The 22092-nt window shown below is 42.5% G+C and overlaps 1 protein-coding gene across 23 annotated transcripts in view; it reads left to right on the top strand.

Annotated features, from left to right (window-relative positions):
* SYNE1 (spectrin repeat containing nuclear envelope protein 1) overlaps positions 1-21780 on the top strand; it is a 482603-nt gene extending 460823 nt beyond the window's left edge. For 18 of the 23 annotated variants that reach the window (XM_045500054.1, XM_045500049.1, XM_045500051.1 and 15 more), the window contains 6 exons: positions 2258-2458; positions 3776-3904; positions 5736-5948; positions 6976-7068; positions 8454-8512; positions 16080-17047. In XM_045500054.1, the coding sequence (XP_045356010.1) occupies positions 2258-2458; positions 3776-3904; positions 5736-5948; positions 6976-7068; positions 8454-8512; positions 16080-16320 (936 nt within the window). In that variant the 3' untranslated portion in view covers positions 16321-17047. Of the gene's footprint in view, positions 1-2257; positions 2459-3775; positions 3905-5735; positions 5949-6975; positions 7069-8453; positions 8513-9087; positions 10442-16079; positions 17048-20233 lie in introns of those variants that run through there. The other 5 variants (XM_045500064.1, XM_045500063.1, XR_006717653.1 and 2 more) reach the window with 4 other exon arrangements.
* Positions 21781-22092: the final 312 nt, after the last annotated feature.

The following is a 22092-nucleotide window of genomic DNA, read 5'->3' as shown; positions in this document are numbered from 1 at the left end:
GGGGAGCTGTGAACAGAAATGAGCAGGGATGCTCTCCTCTCCCCCAGCATCCCAAGTCAGTATTTATAGAGAAGGTTTGGAAGGGCAGAGAGATGGACCACGTTGCAGAACTAGCCCTCCCCCCCCTGCCCCCCGTAAATAACCATGTATGATCTAATGACTTGGTTCCTAAGAAATGACCAATTAAAAGTTCACGAAATATCCAGGTACCTCTGGGACCTATTTAACCTCTTTCAAAGGAAATACGGAAATGACCAGGTTCCTGCAGGTCTAGCTCTAGAGCTAGAATGGTTTCCTCTCCAAGATCATATCTTTGTGAGTTTGCAGAGACCTATTGAAATTGTTCGGCATTCTGGAATCAGCAGAACATCTGAAATAGATTATAGTAATGGCAGAAGGAATTTTCAGTGTAACGAATAAAACAAAACGAAACCATGGGAGTAATTACAGTAAAACACCTGGCACGGGCATTTGATTTTGGCCTGGACGGGTGCAGCCCACGGTAATGTTCTTTAGCTCTGTCTCTAGGTCTTAATGGTCCTCCTTAGCAGAGCTCTTGAAATGCATTAATATGTGGGGACTTTTGCAAGAATACTGTGGATTGAGAGCTCAGTTTCGTTTTAATAGCTCCTTCAGTCCTTTCGTTTTGTTTGGAGAACATCAAGATGTGCTCTTCCTTAGAATGGAGTTACCCAGGCTCTCTAGGCTCAATGATTAAGCGTGCTGCCTTTGTGTCTCACTGGTTTCATGGACGTTATTTCTTTTGGGGTGACGTTTTTGTGGCTTATTTCGGTTGTTGTTTGGTTTAAATTGTCAAACAGAAAAGTTTGTTGCTCAAATGTCTTCATATAGAACAGCTGCTGCACTAGCCCCATCAGTTTCCGGATGAAGCATCAGATGGGAGATGTGATTTACATTATCTGGATTATAAAATGCATTTTTCTCTAGAGGACTTAAATTATTTTAGTTCCTCTCTGGGAAAGTGTAAGGCAGTGTGCACTCTGACCAAACCCCTTAAAAAGTTGATGAAGCAAATGTTGGCCAGAGTCTGAGACCTGAGTGAGATTAGGGTGGAGAAGTGAGACCTTGAAAGTCAGCTTGTGTGATAACAAAGAGCCACCCTCTGCCTTCCCAGTCCTTCCTATCTGTTTACTGAGGATGAATCCGTGGAATAACCAAGTATCTTTCCACAATATCTCTTGATCTTATAATATCTCTGTGGCTGAATCTATATTACTGCATTTTAAGAATCTACTGAAAAATAAGTTAAGCTGGAGACATAACAGAAATGTTGAGGACTTCTAAGAAAATGTAGCTGGCGTAGATGTGATTTGCTGACCCTAACTAGTCTGAGGATGTTTAAACAGTACCCAGATACTGAATTATTAATGCATAATCATGTGCTGCATGAGTTCTTAGAAAAGTTGTAGATTTGTGGGAAATGCGTAAAGCAAAAGCCAGTCGCCCAGTTTTCTGTGATCTCAAACTAAATTGGTTAGCTGTTGAAATACCCAGTCCATTCTCTTTGCCATCACAGGAATGTGGCTTGTGACATAGGCAGGGTTCTCACCCTGTGGGCCACTATCTGTGCCTTTCGAGTCACAACAGCTGGAGGCTAGGGCCTGAGAATCTGCTTTCTTAGCAAGTTTCCTATTTTATCCTTCTGCACACAACTGTGACTACCACTGGTCTAGTGAAATGGGATTCTCACGCTAGAATATTCCCTGCTGTTGAACTCCTGTGATGTGAGTCGAGTTAAATCATTCCCCTTAGTTCATTGCACAGGGTCATTGATGCTTCCTGCAAAGTTACTCTTAATTTTGCTTATTTTACCTGTTTCCTCCGCTGTTTTTTAATCTCCATTCCCGAAGCCTATGGCAACCATTCGTAAATACTTTGCGAGTATTCTTACTAAATTCTTGGTTCATTTATGCATGAAAAACATGGATTTGTGTGTGTGCACCTGCATTTTAAATCACATGAATGCTCGTTTACAACACACATTGTTCTGTTTCTGACTCTTTCACTCTACCCCGTATTTTAAGATACATTCAAGTTGTCGAAAGTACATCTAATCCATTTCCTCTGTCATTCTCAGCGATGTGCACCACTCTATCCTATCTAGCTATTGTGTTAAGGCCGGTTTTAATTAATGGATCTCTTAATTTGAGTGAAGCATTTCCTGAGGACTTAAAATAAGTTTTACTTGTTTTTATTGCCATATTCTTTGTTTGGTTGTTCTCCTTTCTCTTTTTAGGAGCTCCAGAAGGCTGTGGACCACCGCAAAGCCATCATCCTCTCCATCAACCTGTGCAGCCCCGAGTTCACCCAGACTGACAGTGAGAAAAGCCAGGATCTGCAAGATCGCCTGTCCCAGATGAACGGACGCTGGGACCGCGTGTGCTCGTTGCTGGACGAGTGGCGGGGCCTGCTCCAGGATGCACTGATGCAGTGTCAGGTTCGTGGGGCTTTGGGCGGATTATGCTCCAGAGTCCGTCATTTCCAGCGTGGCTGAGTCTGTGATTTCATTTATTATCAAGGTCACTTACAGGGATGCAATTACTTCCCAAAGTCACGATTTGAATAAGAGAACTTTGTGCCCAAACTATTCATTATACTGGAGAATTCGTACATCTGAACAGGAGTTCAAGCAGCTGGACCCCATCTTTTACCCAGCTAATGAGATTATTCCCACAAGTTTATCTCAGCCCCAACTCATTCATTCATTCATTCATTCATTCATTCATTCAACACATATTTACTGAGCACATCGGCAGACATTTCCTGAACGTGAAAGTGAGCATTACAAATATTTACTTACCCATTCTACCACAATTATTTGATGAGTTCCCACTCTGTGACAGATACTATGCAGAGCGGTCAGGATACAGCACTGTCTCTACTTTTGTTGGAGAAGACAAACAATAAAAATGCAAATAAATGCTTAATCAAGATGCTTACAGGTGTGGGTGATAAAGAGTAACTGAGAAAAGCCACTTTGGGAAAGAGGTAAGGAAATGTCTGAGTCTTGGAGCTGACACAGAAGGGATATTGCCATGAAAGAGACAGAGCCAATGGGATGTCCCGGAAGCAGGAAAGGGCTTAGTGTCTTTAAGGTCAGAAAAGAGGCTAGTGTGATCAAAATGTAGTCAGAGAGGCAGGGAGTGATAAGAAAGATTAGGGACCTGGTCAGCAGCCAGATCATGCAGGACCTTGTAGGTCCTGGCCAGGAGTATTTTGCATTCTGAGCACAACATAAGCCTTCTTTCCAGGTTTGTATGTGCCCCAAGAAAACCTTGAAAGCAGGTACCCAAGCTGTTGTTTCCCCCTGCTCCCCCGCCTAGTCCAGTGCCGTCCACACAGAAGATCTTCAGTAACTATACATTGAATAAATGAATGAACAAATGGATGAATGAGGGATACAAGGGACTGGATCAAGGCCTTACAAGAGGGGGAGGTTTGAATACAGAGAAGAGAGGGGAACAGAGCTGCTTCCTTCCAAACTGTGCAGTGACCCTAGAAATTGAGTATTTGATGCCAGTTTTTCCTTATGTCTAAATCTCCCTCACATAATAGACTAGATGCTTTTGGTGAGAATGTGAACTTAGACATTACAACAGCGCCAGTGCCTTCCTCAGAAAGGAGTCGTGTGTAAGATCTTAAATCCAATGTGTCTTTGCCAGTGGTAGCAATTGTGAAGAAGGGAAATTTAAGCTGCAAGGGAAAGAACAATATATTAAGATGGTTTTATACTCCATGTTTTTCTCCCCCATAGGATTTCCATGAAATGAGTCATGGTTTGCTTCTTATGCTGGAGAACATCGACAGAAGGAAAAATGAAATTGTCCCTATTGATTCTAACCAGGATGCAGAGACACTTCAGGACCATCACAAGCAGCTTATGGTAAGATATGTGGCCTCCTGCAGCCTCTGGTTATTTTTAGCAGCGATCCATGTCATTTGCAGAAAAAGAATGTAGGTGATTATATATAATACACATATATAAATGTATAAAATATATATAATATATATGTATAACATATATATGTATAACATATATATGTTATATACATAATATATATGTATAACATATATATTATGTTATATACATAATATATATGTATAACATATATATTATGTTATATACATAATATATATGTATAACATATATATGTTATATAACATAATATATATGTATAACATATATATGTATAACATATATATTATATATGTATATTTACCCTTTGCATACCAGTCTCCAACTTCCTCTTTTTTATTCATCAGGGTTTCCAATTTACATGAGGCAAACATGCCCATAGGAGATGACATCCACCATCTTTAGAATCTGCTTCTAAAGTCATTGCTCAATTGCAGAGATCTTAGAAGTTCTTCATCTTAGTAGATTGTTTTTATTAAAAGAGATCTTTGGCACATTATACTTATTTTTAATTTAAACTGTATTTGTTACATCTACGTATAAAGTAAAAGTATATTGGGTGGCTTAAATTTTATTTTTATGGACATTGAAACTATTAAAATAGAAAAAGATGCTTAAGACTTCTTAGAGGAAATTAAGGGTACCAGATTTAACAGTATCCTTGTCACCAAGTTTTGTGAAAACTAAGACAAGGGAAATATTAAAAGTTATTTTCATCACCTGACAAAAAGAAACCATACCAGTTCTCAAGGAGAAAGGAACTTATTCTAGCACTGAATTCAAAAGGAAATTTGCAGAATCTCTATGTAGATTATTATACAAAGGACTTTGGACAATATAATGCAAGTGTACTTAAGGGACTTCATAGAAGACAAAGAAGTATATTTAAGTTCCATTAGGAGAAAATGATTTGCGTTTCGTAGCTTTCTGTATTTTTTAAAATGCTATTTCTGAACATTTAGTACTCACTAACCTAACCAACAGAATTGGTAGCTTTCAATTTAGTACCGCAAATGTCTTAGAAACCAAGAGGAAATAGCTATGCAGTGGCATTTTTACTGACTTTTGACCTGAGACATTAGTTGTAAATGATGAATTACTCATATTTCCTTTAAAAAAAAAAAAAACCCTGAACAAATCCAGAGCATACTTAGACATGTGTATAAAATATTACATTATTAAAAATATTTGTGGGGCACCTGGGTGGCTCGGTTGGTTAAGCGTCCGGCTCTTGGTTTTGGGTCAGGTCATGATCTCACAGTTAATGAATTCAAGCCCCGCATTGGGCTCTCTGTCTCTGCTTGGGACTCTCTCTCTCTCTCTCTTCTCTCTGGCCCTCCCCTGCTCTCTTTCTCTCTCTCAAAATAAATAAACTGAAAAAAATTTTTTTAAATATTTGCTATATTTATATGTTAATATTTCACTGTTTAAAAGAATATCTTATGTCTCATTTGCATACTTTCTATTTTAGGCATTTTCACATTTATTCACCAAGTTGAACCTTCCAATATACTTCCTGTGGACCAGGCAGGAAATAGTATTATCATTTTACCGAATGGGAACACTTGAGATTGGAAAGGTTCAGGGGCCTTATAGACTGTTTTTGGCAGAGGCAGGGTTAGAACCCAGACCCCTTATTCCCGAATCCATGGGCTGCTTCATTCTTCCCCGTGTAAGCACAGCATTCAGATACTCAGGTATAATTGTCCACTAGGTTAAACTGATATCATCCCGCCCTTTGGGAATTTCCCCCGCTTATCAGAAATTCTTCCTAAAATATTTCTTATCGTATGCATAGCAAATAAGGCATGAGCTATTGGAATCCCAACTCAAAGTGGCCTCACTGCAAGACATGTCTTGCCAACTACTGGTGAATGCTGAAGGCACAGACTGTTTAGAAGCCAAAGAAAAAGTCCATGTGATTGGAAATCGGCTCAAACTTCTCTTGAAGGAGGTCAGCCGACACATCAAGGAGCTGGAGAAGTTATTAGACATGTCAAGCAGTCAGCAGGTAAGCTCTAAGCAGGCATCATCGTGTAGCGTTTCTTACCAAAGAAGCATCATCTTCATCCATTTTTAGAAGGACTTTGAACGTGGTACTTGTCGGAATAGAGTGCCCACTCTCAATCACTGCTCTTACGAGTCCTGTGTCAAAATAAAAGAAAGCGACTCAAACTTTTGTGATAGGACACTGCTTTTGATTCTGTTACATCAAAAAGACCTCTTGTGATCGTTACTGCTAACCCTTTACCATCACTATTGTGGCATTGTATTTTACCTTGTTGGTTTAAGAATGCGCGTGTTTTCAGTAACACAGCTGTGGCAGATCATAACCCAGTTGTCGCATGCGAGTTTTGTGTTTGAGCCGTAGAAGGCACGAATTCTCCTGGCAGCAGTTAATTCATGGAAAATGTCCTCTGCTCATTTACCTTTTATATATTTTTTTTTTTTTTCTTAAATCTACTACCTCGTGGTAGTATTACGGGTTTTGAGAAATCCATATGTAGATCCAGAGAGGCTGGGTAAGACTTCAGACATTCAACTGTGAGATCCTGTTATGAACACACAGACACCCTGCCCTTCTCTAAGCATGCAAAAGCACATGCTACTCTGAATAACAGAGGAGTGCTAGAAATACTACAAAAGCGGGCTCCCGGATGAGTATCTTTTGCTTCTAACTCAAATGAATTGGTTTCTCTCTGGCCTGAGAGGCCCGTAGCTGAAAGACAAGATTCCTTCCCCTCCTTCACTTCCACTCGTCCACATCCACGTTGCTGAGAAACAGTAAAGCTACAAGCAACATAGTAGTAGCAAAACCATACCTATATTTTCCAGCCGGACCAACTTCACAACGAGGAAAGCCTAATCCCCTAGAAGATTAGGTTCTGTTCTTGTAGTTGTCTGATCCTGTTTTCCCCAAGGAGTGGTTTGGTTTTTGTGGACGGTGGGTGGGGACGGGCTGGGAAATGCATCGTGTATCACCAGGCCATCACAGCTTTGGAACACAGAGCCATTAAAAGAAACTGTTTCCTATGTAGGATTTGTCTTCCTGGTCTTCTGCGGATGAACTGGACACCTCGGGATCTGTGAGTCCTACGTCAGGAAGAAGCACCCCGAACAGACAAAGAACGGTAACTTTCCACTAGTCGTTTTCACTTGGCCCGTGGGAGGGAACACCGGGGAGTGAGAGTGTCTATACCTACTGCAGGGACCACAGGCTCCCCCCGGGAAAGCAGGAGTCCCCGTACGGAAGAGGGTTATCACAGTAACACAGAGAAGAGTTGTTTCCTCAGCCAGGCCGCGGGCCCTCCCCGCACGCACTCGGGAATGGAAAAGAGCAGTTCTGGTTTTCAAAAAAAATAGGGCTCAACGTGTGGTTGGTACAGGGAGACAAATTACTTCTCTTGCTCCGAGGGCCATCGCTACAATGGTGTTCCCTTGTTCCTTTGGTGGCTCCTCCCTTCAAACTACCACCACCATAGTCCACCTAAAAAAGTAGGTTCCGTGTAAAGGGGCGCCTCAGCCAGAAGCAGACAAAACTGTGAGTGTCTCATGAGACCATTGAATTTATGAGACAAGCGGAGGTTCTGTTGACTCGCAAGCAAAGAGACTCCTGAAGGTGGTTCTCCAGGTGTTTGTTGACTGTGCTGCCCCCCAAGAGGCAACAGCTCAAGAAGACTCACCCACAAAGCCTTTCAGGGGCTGCCTCACTGGCATTCTGTGAGGACAAAAAAACGAATCTGGCCCCTGCTCCCCTCTATACTTTGATTTCTCTGTGTAATTAGAAGCTTGTTCTGTTTTGTTATTTATTTATTGATTTTTGTCTGGCTTTATGATTATAGTCATTTTTATTCCATCCCATTTTCCTTAGTTTTTAGAAATATTGATTTCATTTGTACTTTTTTTGTTATAAACACTTAAGTTCTATGCTGATAAATGTTATTATCTTATTTAGGATTGTTTTTTACTACATTCGCTAGTTTCCTATAGATCCTAGTTTAAGAATGTGAAGGAATACTGGCTTTTCGAGTCAAATTTTAGCCCTTATTTAACCAATCAGGTCTTCTTCCCTCTACAAAAAACAGTCTCCTATTGCCATTGTTATATTTTAGCTGCCAAGGATTTTAATACGAATTCAGTGTTCTAGAAGATGAAAAAATATGGCGTGGCATGGCATATGGAACTTTATATTTATTGTAAGTAAATACAGAGAGATCCTTGGCTTGTGTAGAGTCATTTGTGTTTCTACCATGCGAAGTGGGGGAAGATACACCCACTGTGGTGGGGACTCCTGAGCCACAATTCATGTTTATTCAGTGACTAATGATAGAGATGTGAATCTGTTTCACTTCTTCAACAGAAGAAAAGCCAGTTTCCTGACTTCATGGGTACTGATCATTTCATTTGATTTGTTTTTCTTTTGCTGCACTTTTAGTTTAATTTTTTTTTCAGTAGCTTGTCTTTATTTGCCTGGACTGAACATTCTTCTTTCTTTACCCCTGTTCATTGCAAACAGCCACGAGGCAAATGTAGTCTCTCACAGCCTGGACCCTCTGTCAACAGTCCACATAGCAGGTACCTTATTCTCCTGGTTTCCACACTGTTCTAGAACTCCAAGAGGATGATGAAAATTGTCCATGATTTAGGTAGGCCTCTATCTGGTCTTCCTCAGGGTAGTTGAGAAATTACTTGTTTCGTCCCACACCCTTTCTCTACTAAATTGGGAAAGACTTTTCTAAGTGCAAAGTATAAGTAAAGCTCAGGGCACAAAACATTTGGATCCCACCAAAATTTTATCTAACTATACGTAGGCCATCTGGTACTTTTCACCAAATTGTATTCTGCGTGCGCTTAAGGATTCCATGCGATGGATGGCACAGCCACCGTTCGATTCATGGCAGACTTTCATCATCCTCTTTATTTCTAGATTTTACAATAAGACAGGTAATAGATCAATGAATTATTTACCATTCACAGAACCCACAGATCTGAATAAAATATACTAACATCCCCAGCTTTTTATTTTATTTTCATGTTTTATCCAGATTGTGGGTTTTGAATTCTCAAAATGGCAAGTCCTAACCTGGTATTATTTAAAACTTATAAGCACCTTCTCTCTTCTGCTTATCCTAAAACGTCTCTTCTGCCAGCACACTCAGTCACTCACCTTCCTGACACTTGGCAAGCTCTTTCACGCTGGAAACAAGGGCAGTCAGTGCCCCTGCCCGGGAACGTCCAGAGAGCCTACTCACAGCTGCCACTCCGCGCTTTACATCTGGCTTCCAACAGTCCATTGTTTCCGCACTTAGCGGTGCTTTGCCTTCTTCGTTGTCGGTGTGATGTCTGTGCTCTCCTGCCCTTTCACTAATCAGTTCATATTCCCTGAGACAACTTTTTAAAAAATGAAAACACTGTCTTTGGAGCTGATTTTTCATTCCAGTCCCAAGCAGTTCACTGCTAAAGTAGTTTGCCCCTCTGGAAACTTCTCACCACCGAGCTGGAATCGAAATTCTTGAAAGGAGGGTGAGGGGTAAGGAAGTGTAGAACTGTAAACAACCCCTGAGTAATAGTTTTAGTTTTCCAGCTGTGTGCTGAAGAGACTGGATATTTTATTTGGTCATTCCTACTCAGCCGAAGCAATGCAGAATGTACTTTGATGTGCTTTCTGGTTTTAAGTCTCCCTTGACTGTACTTTTTCTTTTTTTCATTCCCTTCGGTTTGGTTTGGAGACAGTTTTTGGGGGGGGGGGGGTTGTCCATAATGAAATACCAATAATGAAATATGAATGGAGAAAAACTCACAAGGATTTTTGAAGCTAATGATGGACTTCTACCAGTGCCCTGATGTTGTCTTAGTCCCCTACAAGAAAAGCCTATCATCTACTATAGCCAGATCATTGTTTTGTCCATCTTTTCTCCACAAAATGCTGAGGTGCCATGAACAGAGATGGGGACTGTCCCCATAGCAGTCCTTCTAGGATACCAGAGATGAATTCTTTGGCTGACGTACATGATGGTGATGAGAAGGGAAAAGCTCTTATATTATTCTGTGACACCAATGGCAACCGCCTTTTGGTTTCCCGATACCTCGTCAGTCTGCTCCCCCAATTCTTTCAGACAGTCGCACAGGTCTTCCGAAAATGTCAAAGGCATCGTTTCTTAGGGCAGCAAGTGTTTCAACACGTCTCCTAACAGGGCTTTGCAGCTGGGACAGCCACATTCTTGCTGTGATATCCACAAGGCGCCTTTCAGCTCTGCTCTGTCCAGCGCTGTTTATTAACATCTTTCTGAGCACACGGCACAGTATTTACTTTGCTACTTAGAGGGTCTGGAATACAAGTGATCTACACCTGAATGGCAGACGTCATCAAACACCTTGGCAGACAGGCTGTGGTTGAACATTCTTGGACCTCTTGACTTTTTGGCACTTCTGCTTGGGTGCATCCAACCCCGACAATGGAATGCAGAGTCTGCTGGGAAAGAATTAACTTCACTCATAATCCAGGTTGTCACGGTGTTCCATTACATCGAAACTTGAGTGTACCTTGTGTTTGATCTTGCACTGGTCCAGCAAATTTGAAAGGCTATGGCAGAAGCACAAAGTCTAGAATGTTGACCCCAGCAATCTACAATAGAAAATTTTAGACGTGTGTTCTTCCTAAGAGACGGAAGAGGTGGGGGTAGAAGAAAGTGGGTATCAGTTTGAAGGAAGGGGTTCTTCTATTATTTTTGTTGTTTAAGGGCTGATGTGAATGCAGTCGCTTATCTGCTCTATATGGTTTCAGTTTGATTTTATGGCCGCTGTTCTATGTCCCCTTACATAATATTCTAAGCCCACATATAGATTGATGCCATTAGTTACTGTACACATACTAGGTTTAGACCCTGGGCTTATAAAAGTAATATCGTATGGCTCCTGCCATTAAAAGACCTGCAATGTCTCAGAATCTACAGATTCCCTAAATCAATTACAAGGAGCTCCTCAAGACTCCTGAAAAAGTATAAACAGTTGAAAAATATCATGCGTATATTCACAGTACCTATTCATCATTTTTTAGATTAGAGAGATTTAAGAAGTAATGCTTACGATGTTCCAGCCGGACTTTTTTCCTACTTTTGACTTAAAATTGTCTAACTCGATCACCAGGAAGTCTTCAAAACTCTACTGTGGATTATTTGAAGTTGACAAATAGAAAGATTTAACTCCAAATTCCAGAAAGACAAAGGAATAATTGCCCTGTAGTCTGGATACAGGGAAGTGATGACCTCATTCCAAAACCTAACCAAAAATTCTAACATGCAAAACTTCCTTGGACACCTTTGGTCTCTAGCACCTTCTGCACAGAGGACCCAGATGGAATGAGAAGTCATTCCATGAGTCAGTTTCTTATGGAATTTTTCTTCAAGTCTTTTCTGTCAGGCTGCTCCCTGGGGACCCGCTTACTCATAGCCTTCAAAGAGCCTCCCTTCTAGGACAGGCTGGCACCACAGCTGAGGACAGTTATGGGATAAGGCTCCAATATGTTTTTCTTTTCTAATATTTTGAGGTATGCATTCCCAGTGTTTCCCAGGAACAAGTCAGCCACTCTGGCAAATGCGTCACATCTTTGAAGGCACTACTAATGAATCAGGACTATTTTCCTGGGAGAAAAGGCAGAGTACAGCTGATTCCCAATGGTAGGAGTTAGCACACCTTTGCTTCAATAGGATGATAAGATAATAATGATAAATTGTGACATTTGTTTAGCACTTAAAGTGTCCTGAGCACTATGCGAAGCACTGAATATGCATTACCTCATTTAACCCTTACCACACCCCCAGGGCATGGCTATATTCCCAATTGTACAGACAAGGACACTGAGGATTAGAGGCATGGAGATTTAAGATTTGAACCAGGTCTACCTGACTCTGGAGCCTAGCTCATGAATCACTTCACTCTGCCAAAGGGCTGTTGGTGGGTGGGATCCTTTACACAGCCAGCTCCCAGGCTTGGACTACCACAGCCTGCCTTAAACTGCTTCAGACGAGCCAGTTCGAACAATAAAAAATATTACTGGTTTGTTTTTTTTTTTTTTTTTTTTTTTTGAGAAGGCAGAAATCCTAAATTGATTCTGGAAATTTGTCTTCTGTGCCACATACGCAGGGAACAAAGATTGTTCACACAAGAGCAGGCAGCAAGATCAGACACAACCTGGGTATCTCCTGAAAATAAATCCCTACTCCTATACTGGCAGTGTTAACTAACAAGTAACAAAATGAATTGAGAGTTTCTTTTCGCTTGCCTTTAAATAACTTATGCCCACAAGTAATTCATTTTGTTCTCCTTGATCGTGTAAACTCTTTGAGATGAGTCATCCTTTGTACACGCTGTCAGGACTCTTACATGCCTTGCTCATACTTTTCTTTTGTGCGGTATGTTGTTCTATACAGCTTCCTCGGCTACCGTCTTCCTTCTCCCACAACTATACGCATTTTGGGAGAGAGATGAAAGCAACTCCTGGACAAGTCTTTACCCCAAAATTTGAATGAGTGAGAAAAATCATAAAATAAATATTTACTTGTAGAGACTAAGCACATTTTGGCTGGACAGAGCTACCTCCATCGATTAAGTTCCTTGGATAAGTTTACACATTTCATTTTTTCCTCCTCTATAAACACAGTTTCAGCTGGCATCCATTGATGTAGTAAGGCCATTGGAGAACGATGAGTGACCAATGAGTTGTCTTTGTTCTTTCCCTTGTCAAATTGCCCAAGACTTTTGATGCAGGTGGTCTTAGGTCAATAGATAAATACTAAAAGTGCCCCCTGGTACCATTATCCTGTTGGTATCAGAAGCTGTAGCTCAGGCGCGTCCTAAGAAGAGGCAACATTGGGCATGTTGACACCCTGGTAGTTGCCCCCAGTGGGTGGCAGTTTTTCTCAGTAGATAACGTGGACATTTCTAGGAGCAGTCAGCTGCACAGAAGCTTACTAATCACTGTGTGTTCTCTTTGTCCCTATCTCGGCCCATTACGTCTCCCTAGGTTAGCATTTTCAACATTAGAAGGCACACACTAATTACATTTTAATAAGGAATGCTCTGATGCTGTTAAATGTGCCATGTCCTTCAACAGAGCCCATATTCCAAAGATGATGACCTTTCTAGTTTTTCTCAGGAGTGGACTTGTCAATGGGCATCCCTTGTTTTGATCTTGATCTTTGGCTTCATTGCTAAAAGAAGATAATAATTGACAAACAGAGGCTATTCACCTCTGTCAGCAAAATTGCATTATCAATTACACGCATAAATGTGTCCATAACTGATGTCCTTAAATGTCTTCTAAAGGAAAAGGCTCAGTTGGAAATCCCCTCACTTTATTTAAATGTTGAATAATGAGGAAATGTGGAGCTGTCTTCTGTCCTCCTGTTGTAACTCACCCAGTGACAGGTGGCAAGTGTTGTTTGTCAGGGCGTATTTTCAGGTCAAGGGAAAGATATATTGAAGGAAAATTCAATCCAGAGTTCGTAGGTAGCTGTCTCATTCTTCTCACGACACTTTAAGGCAAACCATTGAATTCGTACACTGTCACAGCCAAAATGATTTTAGGATATTAATGCACCCTTGTCTTTGCAAATGAGAAACATGAAGACCAGAGAGACTAAATTACTTGCCCAAGGTTGCACAATTGCCTCAAACAAAATGCCCTCGTGTCCATAGACTGACTTGATCTGTGGGGCTTCATGATTAGAGGCATTTGGTTTAGACACGAGGAAATCACTCACTTCCAAATATTGTAAGATACAAGTATCGTCTCCTTTGTTTCTACACGTGAGATACCTGTGACATAAATGTGACCTGGACAACTTTCATTCGTGTCACCAAACAACAGAATGTTGCAGAGAATGTGGTTGCCGAGCAGGGACGTGAGAACCCTGGCTTCCTGCTAGAGCTCTTCATTTAATTGTGTGATTTGTGGCCAGTGATTTACCCTATCCATAGAGGCCAAGTTTGGGGAGTTAAAAATCTCAGGGTGGAAATCTCAGTTCTGCCACTTGCTAGCTGTAGAACCTTGAGCCAGTTACTTCCTCTCTCTGAGTCTCCTTTCCATCATCTATAAAATGTAGATAACAAGCACACGGAGGAGGACTACAATGGGGATTAAGTGAGAGAATAGGATAAATGCTTAGTGTGTTGCCCAGCAATGAGAAGAGTAAATGTTAACTCTCCTTAGCCACTTATCTACAAAGTTAGAAGGTGGATTAGATATTCTCTAAGGCTTTATTTCACCATGAATATTTTATAATTACGTAGCTTGAGAAGTTTCTGTTTTTTCCTTGCATTAATAGCTATGTGACATTCTTCATTTATGCTCTACTATATTTTCACAAAATGTACAACCTTTCCTATTCAGTTCATTAGGAATAACTCATTGGTCTTAGCGTGAGGGCAGTTAATCAGTTTGACCACTAGATGGTGGTTAAACTCTTACGGTCTCTCAGTTGGTAGATTATTTATACTGACCAATTATTAGAAGACGTAAAATGTATAAAATATGGAACTTCCAAGTTGGAAGGCCATCTAACCTAATTTGAAGGGTTTGAAGAAGTTGGCACGTAGAGGTGAAATGAGTTGTTCAAGGTCACACAGCCATTAGTTTTCAACTTTGGAAAAGGATACAGTCCCAGTTTGGGCCAATGATTTGTTTTTTCATTACACTGCAAGAACTGTACCAGAAACACAGTATGGTATGTGGCTGCTTGGGGCTTCTGCAGGACTAACCTGTTCGTCTCACATCTGTCTTTGATGGTGTCATAAGAAAGCTTTGAGTACTCCCTCTGTTCCTTTTTTTAGGGGGATTCTGTCTGCTTTTTATCTTAACAGTCATTTTCTTTGGGATGCCCCTTATCCCCCACTTATATGAATGTGATGTTTTCAGACATTAATGGCTAACAGGATAGAGCTAGAAACACAATGTTTTCTTACGAGAAAAATGTACAGAGTAACCAATACAGTTTTTCCACCTTCATATCTCTCCAGTGGCCTCACATACAGTGTCCTTACTCTTAGTGATATTATAACCATTAGGGAACTCATACTAGGTATGGAGGAATGTGTCTCATTGGTACATAAATTCTTTCTGCTCCTGCAGTGTTTTGTGTGTGCGTGCATGCATGTGTGTTATGTGTGTATGTACAAATGCCTCTTGTAAATAACATTTCCTTCTATGACTTTTCCACTACTAACCAAACAAGACATCAACAGATGATCACAAAGAGAAAACAGTGCATCCTATAGCCAGGACTTATTTCCATATTCAATATTTTGCCGTCTTTCTTGATTCATACCTAATCTCTAATGCACTATATAAAGGGAGATGGAAAAATGGAAGTAGATAGGCAAACTTGGAACGTTGAGTCTAGAAGGAGCCTTCAAGAAGACAATCTGTTCTGCTCAGAAAATGGTGTTCATTTCCCGAAGTCACAGAGCTAGTGATAGATGGGATCGGCCTAGAATCCATGTCGTTCCACATCAGTGTCCTGTAGACCGACTCTGCTGTCGCCTTGTTCCTACAGCTTTGGAACCCACTTGGGTCAGGGTCAGATGCTGATTCAGTGCAAGATGAAACCAGGGTATGCTCTAAGATTATTTAAACTTGATGGGTCTCTGCAAGATGGCCGTGGATGTTCTTATCCTTGCTGCATGGATTTCGGCACATCCAGGATGGCTAGATGGGATACTTTGTATGATTCTGACAGCAACTAATTTTGCCTAATGGTGCTACTGATACTGTGAAACCAAAAATGTCCCACATCAAACATCCACATTTGAATTATCCTGGATCTACTTAATCTATGCTGGTAGAATGTGTATAGGGCAGTGATCTTTGTTGACGGGAAGTATTTCACCAAATTAAGGGGTGGAATTTGAAGCCAATGAGCTGCCTTTAGTTGACTGACTACATGTTTATTTTTCATCAGGGAAGTTTCCAAAACACTCTTCATGTGGTGGTGGGAGATCCCCTACCGCAGAAGGCTGCCAGCTAATTGACGGCTTGGGTTGTGTTTGGCATGGTCCTCTAGCTCCCAGGAAGGTGAGGAAGCAAAAAGCAGCATCCATCCAGCATTTGAGATATTTGAGTTGTTTATGTTGATTCTCCTCTCAGGTCCATAAAAGGTGGCTGCGATTCCTCCCTTTCTGAGCCTCGGCCAGCTCGGTCCGGCCGGGCCTTCTTACTCAGAGTCCTCCGCGCGGCCCTTCCACTCCAGCTTCTCCTGTTGCTCCTCATCGGGCTGGCCTGCCTCGTACCAATGTCAGAGGAAGACTATAGTTGTGCCCTCTCCAACAACTTTGCCCGGTCATTCCACCCCATGCTCAGATACACAAACGGCCCTCCTCCACTCTGAACCAGGCCGATGCCAGCCGCATGTAGAGGATTTGGCCAAAAGCAATCCTACGCTAACCCAAAGAGGACCTGCATCTTGGCGAATGCCCTGGGTGTGGCAGCGTTAGCCCTCCTCTGTAGCCTCTGTGCGCAAATCATGGCTTCGGAGGGGGATGGTAAATAATGACAGGAGGAGAGCAGACACGACAGGTTGGGAAGAAATTTTCTTTGAAACTCTGAGCCTCAGCACTAAAGAGATTAAGGACCTCCATTGTTCTCTGGACGCATGAGTTCTGGGCCACTGGCCCATTCTATGCATACCCAAGGACTTCAGTAGACTGTCCGGGCACCTTTCCCACGGTGCTGCTCCATCCATTTGGTAAAGGACTCTTCCAGAATGCCATGTTGGCATCGAACAATCTACCAACCAATCAGTGCTGCAGAGATTTTAGAACCTTGTAACATACAATTTTTAAGAGCTTATATGGCACCTTTCTTTTTACCTTGTTTTCCTTTGGGGCATGATGTTCTAACCTTTGCTTTAGAAGCACAAGCTGTAAATCTAAAAGGCACTTTTTTAAAGGTATAAAGAAAAACTGGATGTAATAAATAAGATCATGGAAGGCTTTATGTGAAAAAAAGTTGAATGTTATAGTTAAAAAAAAAAGATATTTATGTATGTACAGTTTGCTAAAGCCAAGTTTTGTTTGTATTGATTTCTTTGCATTTATTATAGATACTATAAAATATTTTGTCTGTGCTTTTTTTCTTCCCCTTAAACAAATGACTCTAAATTTACCTATTAGGCAGACCCTTATCAGAATGCAACCCAAATGATCGTTTTTGCAGAATGAGTGAAACTGAAACATAAGTATATGTTAAGAGGATGATTACAGGTAGTGCACATTTAGACATAAAGGATTCTGGATGCTTCCTTTCACCCTCCTTTCCCATAGCTAGTGGTATCTCCTGACCTCTTATTCCCCAACACCTTTCACAGCCCCCTTTCTTCTCTATTCCCTTTGCCCAGTTGGAAGAAACCCCATTTAATCTCCTGACTGAGACCCTGTCTCCACTCCATCCTAAGGATCCACAATAGCCATGTGGATTTTCCTAAAGCATTCTTGTTCATGTCCCTACTGTATCCAAAGCCTATTGCTTTTCGTTGTCTACCAGAAGAAATACGGTTTTCATCCATCATTCAATTCCACATACAGTAAGATTTTACTCTGCCCTTCTGATCTTGCCAAGCCTTGCCCTCGTGGAATTGTTTGGTGCCCATGGTGTTTTAATCCATCCTTTGATAATTGGAAGAGGAGGGTTTATGTAAAGCCCAGGTCTCCAGCCCCTCCTGAAAATGGAAAGCTCCGATGTATTAGGTGCATATTCCTGCGTGACAATAATTGCCGGGGGTGATGTGGTTTCTGTCCCCTGAAGAACAGGAAGAGACCGCTTCTACATTCGCTCTTCTACCCTCTCAACTCCTGTCCCCACTTGCACCGGTCGAACTCCTGTAGGTATTTCGTTTACAAACCCTGCTCGCTGTGGACAATTTCAACAAAGCGGAGGTACTCAAAATTTCCTGAAACTGCCTGCTGCGGTTTCCATGATATCTGTAGCCTGAATGCCATCTCAGCTCGGGTGCCTGAGGTTTCCCAATTCCTGGGATCACTGCAGACCTTCTCGTCCTATCCCTGGGGGTACCACCTGGGAGCTTGCCTGAGGTGAGTGTAGCTCTACTGACTATTGAAAAGCACTGCCTTGTACTGTCTTACCTCCACAGTCTTCTTCTCACTGCTCCATGTCTCCTCTCTCCCAAGACTCACCTCACAAGCCACCACCAGGAAGACTTTCTTGATCGCTGTTGGACTATCTTTAAGACTTCCTTCTACTGACCTTTCCTCACGTGGCTGTTCTGCTTTCTACTGTCAGGTTATTCCTGTCTCATTCCCCATGAAACCCCACTCAGGGATCAGATCGGAGTTGCGTTGTTCTTTTTTAAGGAAGAGAAACCTGTGCTGAAGCCTCCCATCTTCCTGCTTCTGGAAAGGCGGTGAGCGGTGGGCTGAGATTGGAGTTGGGGGCAGCCTCACCTGAGATTGGGCCTCGGTCCTCCCTCGCTTCCCTGCCACTCCTGCTCTGAAATCCAAGAAGCGGTGGGCCGGCCTCAGGAGCAGTCCAGCCCTTCCAGACACACGCGTTGCCCCTGTTAGGGAAATCGCCACACAATGAGGCATTAGTCATGGAAAAAACCCAGCATCACGAGACTGCAGAGCCGTCCCTTCTCCACATTATGATTCACTGACTCACTAGGCATCTCCCATCACTGAAGACAAGTGTTCCATGTGGCTGAGAAAAAAGTTCGGTTTTAAGAAAAATCTTGAGTGTCGTCTTTTTGTGCCTTTCTAAAAACCACCGTGACACACACAGGGTTGCATGACTCGTGTTCCTATTAAACTTTAGAAGACTCAGACAATCCAGCATCGGAACAGAACAAAGTGGAAAGTTCTGGCGAATGTTAGCATTGAAGAAGCCACGAGGTCATGGCTTCCCCCAGGTGGTGATATGACTGGTCTAGTGAGGACCACGCCAGCCACAGTCGGGTACCTCTGCCTGGAGCCCTCACTCCTACCTACCTTTTGAGGAAGGGGACGCCGGACAGCATTAGGAGCACCCTTACCTGTGCCCCCAGCTATCCTGTTAACAGAGACAGAGAACATGTTCAGCAAAGGCTTCGGGGACAAGATGAGGCTTTTAAAAGAATGTACAGGGGGTTGAAGGGCCCTCATTCCTGGAGTAAGGACTGTCAGGAGCCCTGCTGTGGCCTGGAGGTAGCGGGTGATCCTGAGGGTAGTGAGTGAAGAAGAGAGGCCATCAGCTGACCAGGAATATAGAGTTAATTACATTTGGATCATGAGATTTGCACAAGCAAACAGAAAATGTTAGAAATGGTGAGGAAAGAGAAAGTCCAGAGCTAACATGGAGAAACGAAGGTTTGGAAAAATAAAAGCAGTGACTTAACAGGAACCCCAGGGAAGAGTGAAGCCTTTTCTGGAAAACTGCCCCTGGGGAGCAGGAATGTTGCTGCCTGGAAGATGGGGTGGCAGCTGCTTCCCTTGTATTTTGTAAGAAGAGAGAAGAGATACCTTCAAAAGGCTTGGGTGAGAAATTCAGCAAGCTGAGGTCTGAGATTTCCTGTACAAAAAGGAAAAGATCTTCCTGTAAAAAAAAAAAAAAAAAAAAAAAAAAAAAAAAAAAAAAAAGACTGATTTGCAGCCTATTCCCTGGGGCCAGTTATTAAGAAACTAAAGCTACAGAATTTTATTGACAGGCCACAGAAGAGACCGTAAAGCAAAAAAAAGGTGAGGCGAGTTGATGTATGAAAACTGATCACAGCCAGAAACACAGGGTCTCCAGGAGCTGGTGTGGATGGGCCCAAGACCAGTCCTAATAATTGGGATCTCTGCCCCCGCCCCCACCCCCAGCGTCACCCGCTAGTGCAGCATCACCAGATGTGTCCTCGGGGAACTGTGTGGCAATGTGAGTCTCAGAGCATGTGCTGAATAGGTTCCAAAACTCCAGGCAGAGGAACATCCCCTCATATCATGGTGTTTATCAAATGTTCACAACGGTGTATGACCTGCCTCAGACCTCGGGACGCCAGTCTCAGCCAGGACCCCGTCACTTCTTGTTTAATTACCCATTGAGACAACCCTTACAGTGCCTTTGACATACAGAAGAACCTGTACTTTCCTCCACCGGTTATATCCCGAAACTTGGGGTGAGCGCAACTGAGGAGACTAGAAGGGAACCTGATAGAAATGATATCTGACTTAGGGGAGAAGAAGGAGATTAAGTCTGTTAGATCCGTCTTAATTTTCTGTCAACAAATGTCTTCTCCCTTTAACTTCTTTGTCACCTGATTTCTGTTGCAGTGGGGTGCGTTTCTGAAGAGCCTGAATGTTAGTCTGTGGAAACGGAGACAGGTGCAGTGATGTACGAGCCTGAAGGCCATTTCCAGCTTTGTCACGTGCGGCGCCAAGTTCGGGCGATGCGAAGGGGCGTTTCACCAGGAGTGGTCATTTACATTTTAGATTTAATAATACGCTGTGATAAGAGGCTGGTGGTCAGACCTAAATTAATCCAGAGATGATGAAACTTAAAAGGAATGGCTTTTATTTTTCAGTTCCTGGCTTCTCACTAACCTCTCGCCCAGAGTTTAAAATATCTGCCGGGAATCCATTCGGGAATGCCACAGGGGATCCTGAAATTTGGGAAGAATCCTCCTTCAGAGGAGCAAGTGGAAGAACTGGGTGAGTTGGAGGCACTTCCTGGCCCTGAGTGGGACGTTGGGCAAAGGCAGGCGCTGGAAGAATTCGTTTGAACTGTGTTGAGGAAGGAGCATCTTGGAAGGCTAGAGAAGTCAGACGGTTGAGAATTTCTAACAAAAACAAGGCGGGATGCGTGACACCATGGCAACACACTGAACAACGAGGGACATTTCAGCTGGGGAGCTGAGGAAGCCGGTTGGGATGTGGACATCATCTTTCCAAAATATGAAGGCCCCTGCAAAATAAGTCAGCCTTGCAGTTTTGTTTTCAACCTGTGACCTGATAGGGGAGCAGGAACTGACTTTGAAAACCGCGATTATCAGAAGAAGGTCCTTGGTCGGCTGTGCCACACCTTGACTGCGTCGATGCCACGGGTCTCCCTGCTGAATCGTAGTTTCAGGGCCTCACAGATGCACCTTCCTAAGCCCAGATCCAAATCCTGCTGGGCACATCCTTGAGGCATTCGCTGGGCTCAGAAGGTAAAGCTGCCGAGCGGACGACACCATGGACAGTTCCAAGCAGTCACCCCAACATGGCTTACCTCCTGTCCCCGCCACACCCCTCTGTGGAATTTACAGGGATGCCCTCCGCTATAAACCAGCCTGCCCAGGCCAGTGGGCTCCAAGTGCGGCTCGGATCCACAGCATCAGTGCCGCCTGGGAACTTGTTAGCAAGGCACCACTTCGGGCTCTAGCATCATCTGCCCCAGATTTCTCCATCTTGGGACCGGTCAACTCTCCCTCGCTGGCCACATGGCAAGTGTCGTAAGCGATTGATTTCCACATCCTCCCTCACAGACGTGTGATGCTGCGTCATCAAATGATAGGTATCCATATAAATCTGGAGTTTTGTTCTAGACTGTATCCTATGCTATTGATCTATCTTTCCGTTGCTGTCTTAATTATAGCAGTATATAGCAAAACTGATTTCAAAGATCATGTATATATGATATCTATAAATATTTATAGATATATAATCCAGATATAAATGTAATAATTATACATGTAATAATATATATAAATGTAATATATATAATATAGATATATGGTAAATAAATAGTATAAATATGACTCTTAATATACGATTAATATACCAGCATAGTGTGTCACATACTTTGTTACAAGTTTTAATACATCTTAGGACAAACCCCATTTCTTTCTCTTTTTTAATTAATTTTTTTTTCCAAGAGAGAGTGGGAGCAAGCAGGAGAAGGGCAAAGGGAGAGAGAGAACCCCAAGCAGGAGGGTCCCGCCAACATAGGGCTCAGTCCCACAACCATGAGATCATGACCTGAGCTGAAGTCAGACACTTAACTGAGCCACCCAGGCGCCCTTGATGTTACCTTTCTCTGCTTTTTTCATTTCTTTATTCAAATGGTGTACACATTTATGTTTATTATTCTGTGACTTGCATTTCTAACAGTATTCCACAGACATCAGTACATGTGTGTTCACTTCAGTGGA

Source organism: Leopardus geoffroyi, chromosome B2, assembly GCF_018350155.1.
Source record: "Leopardus geoffroyi isolate Oge1 chromosome B2, O.geoffroyi_Oge1_pat1.0, whole genome shotgun sequence".
NCBI classification, from domain to species: domain Eukaryota; kingdom Metazoa; phylum Chordata; class Mammalia; order Carnivora; family Felidae; genus Leopardus; species Leopardus geoffroyi.
This window is presented reverse-complemented; position numbering and strand designations above follow the sequence as displayed.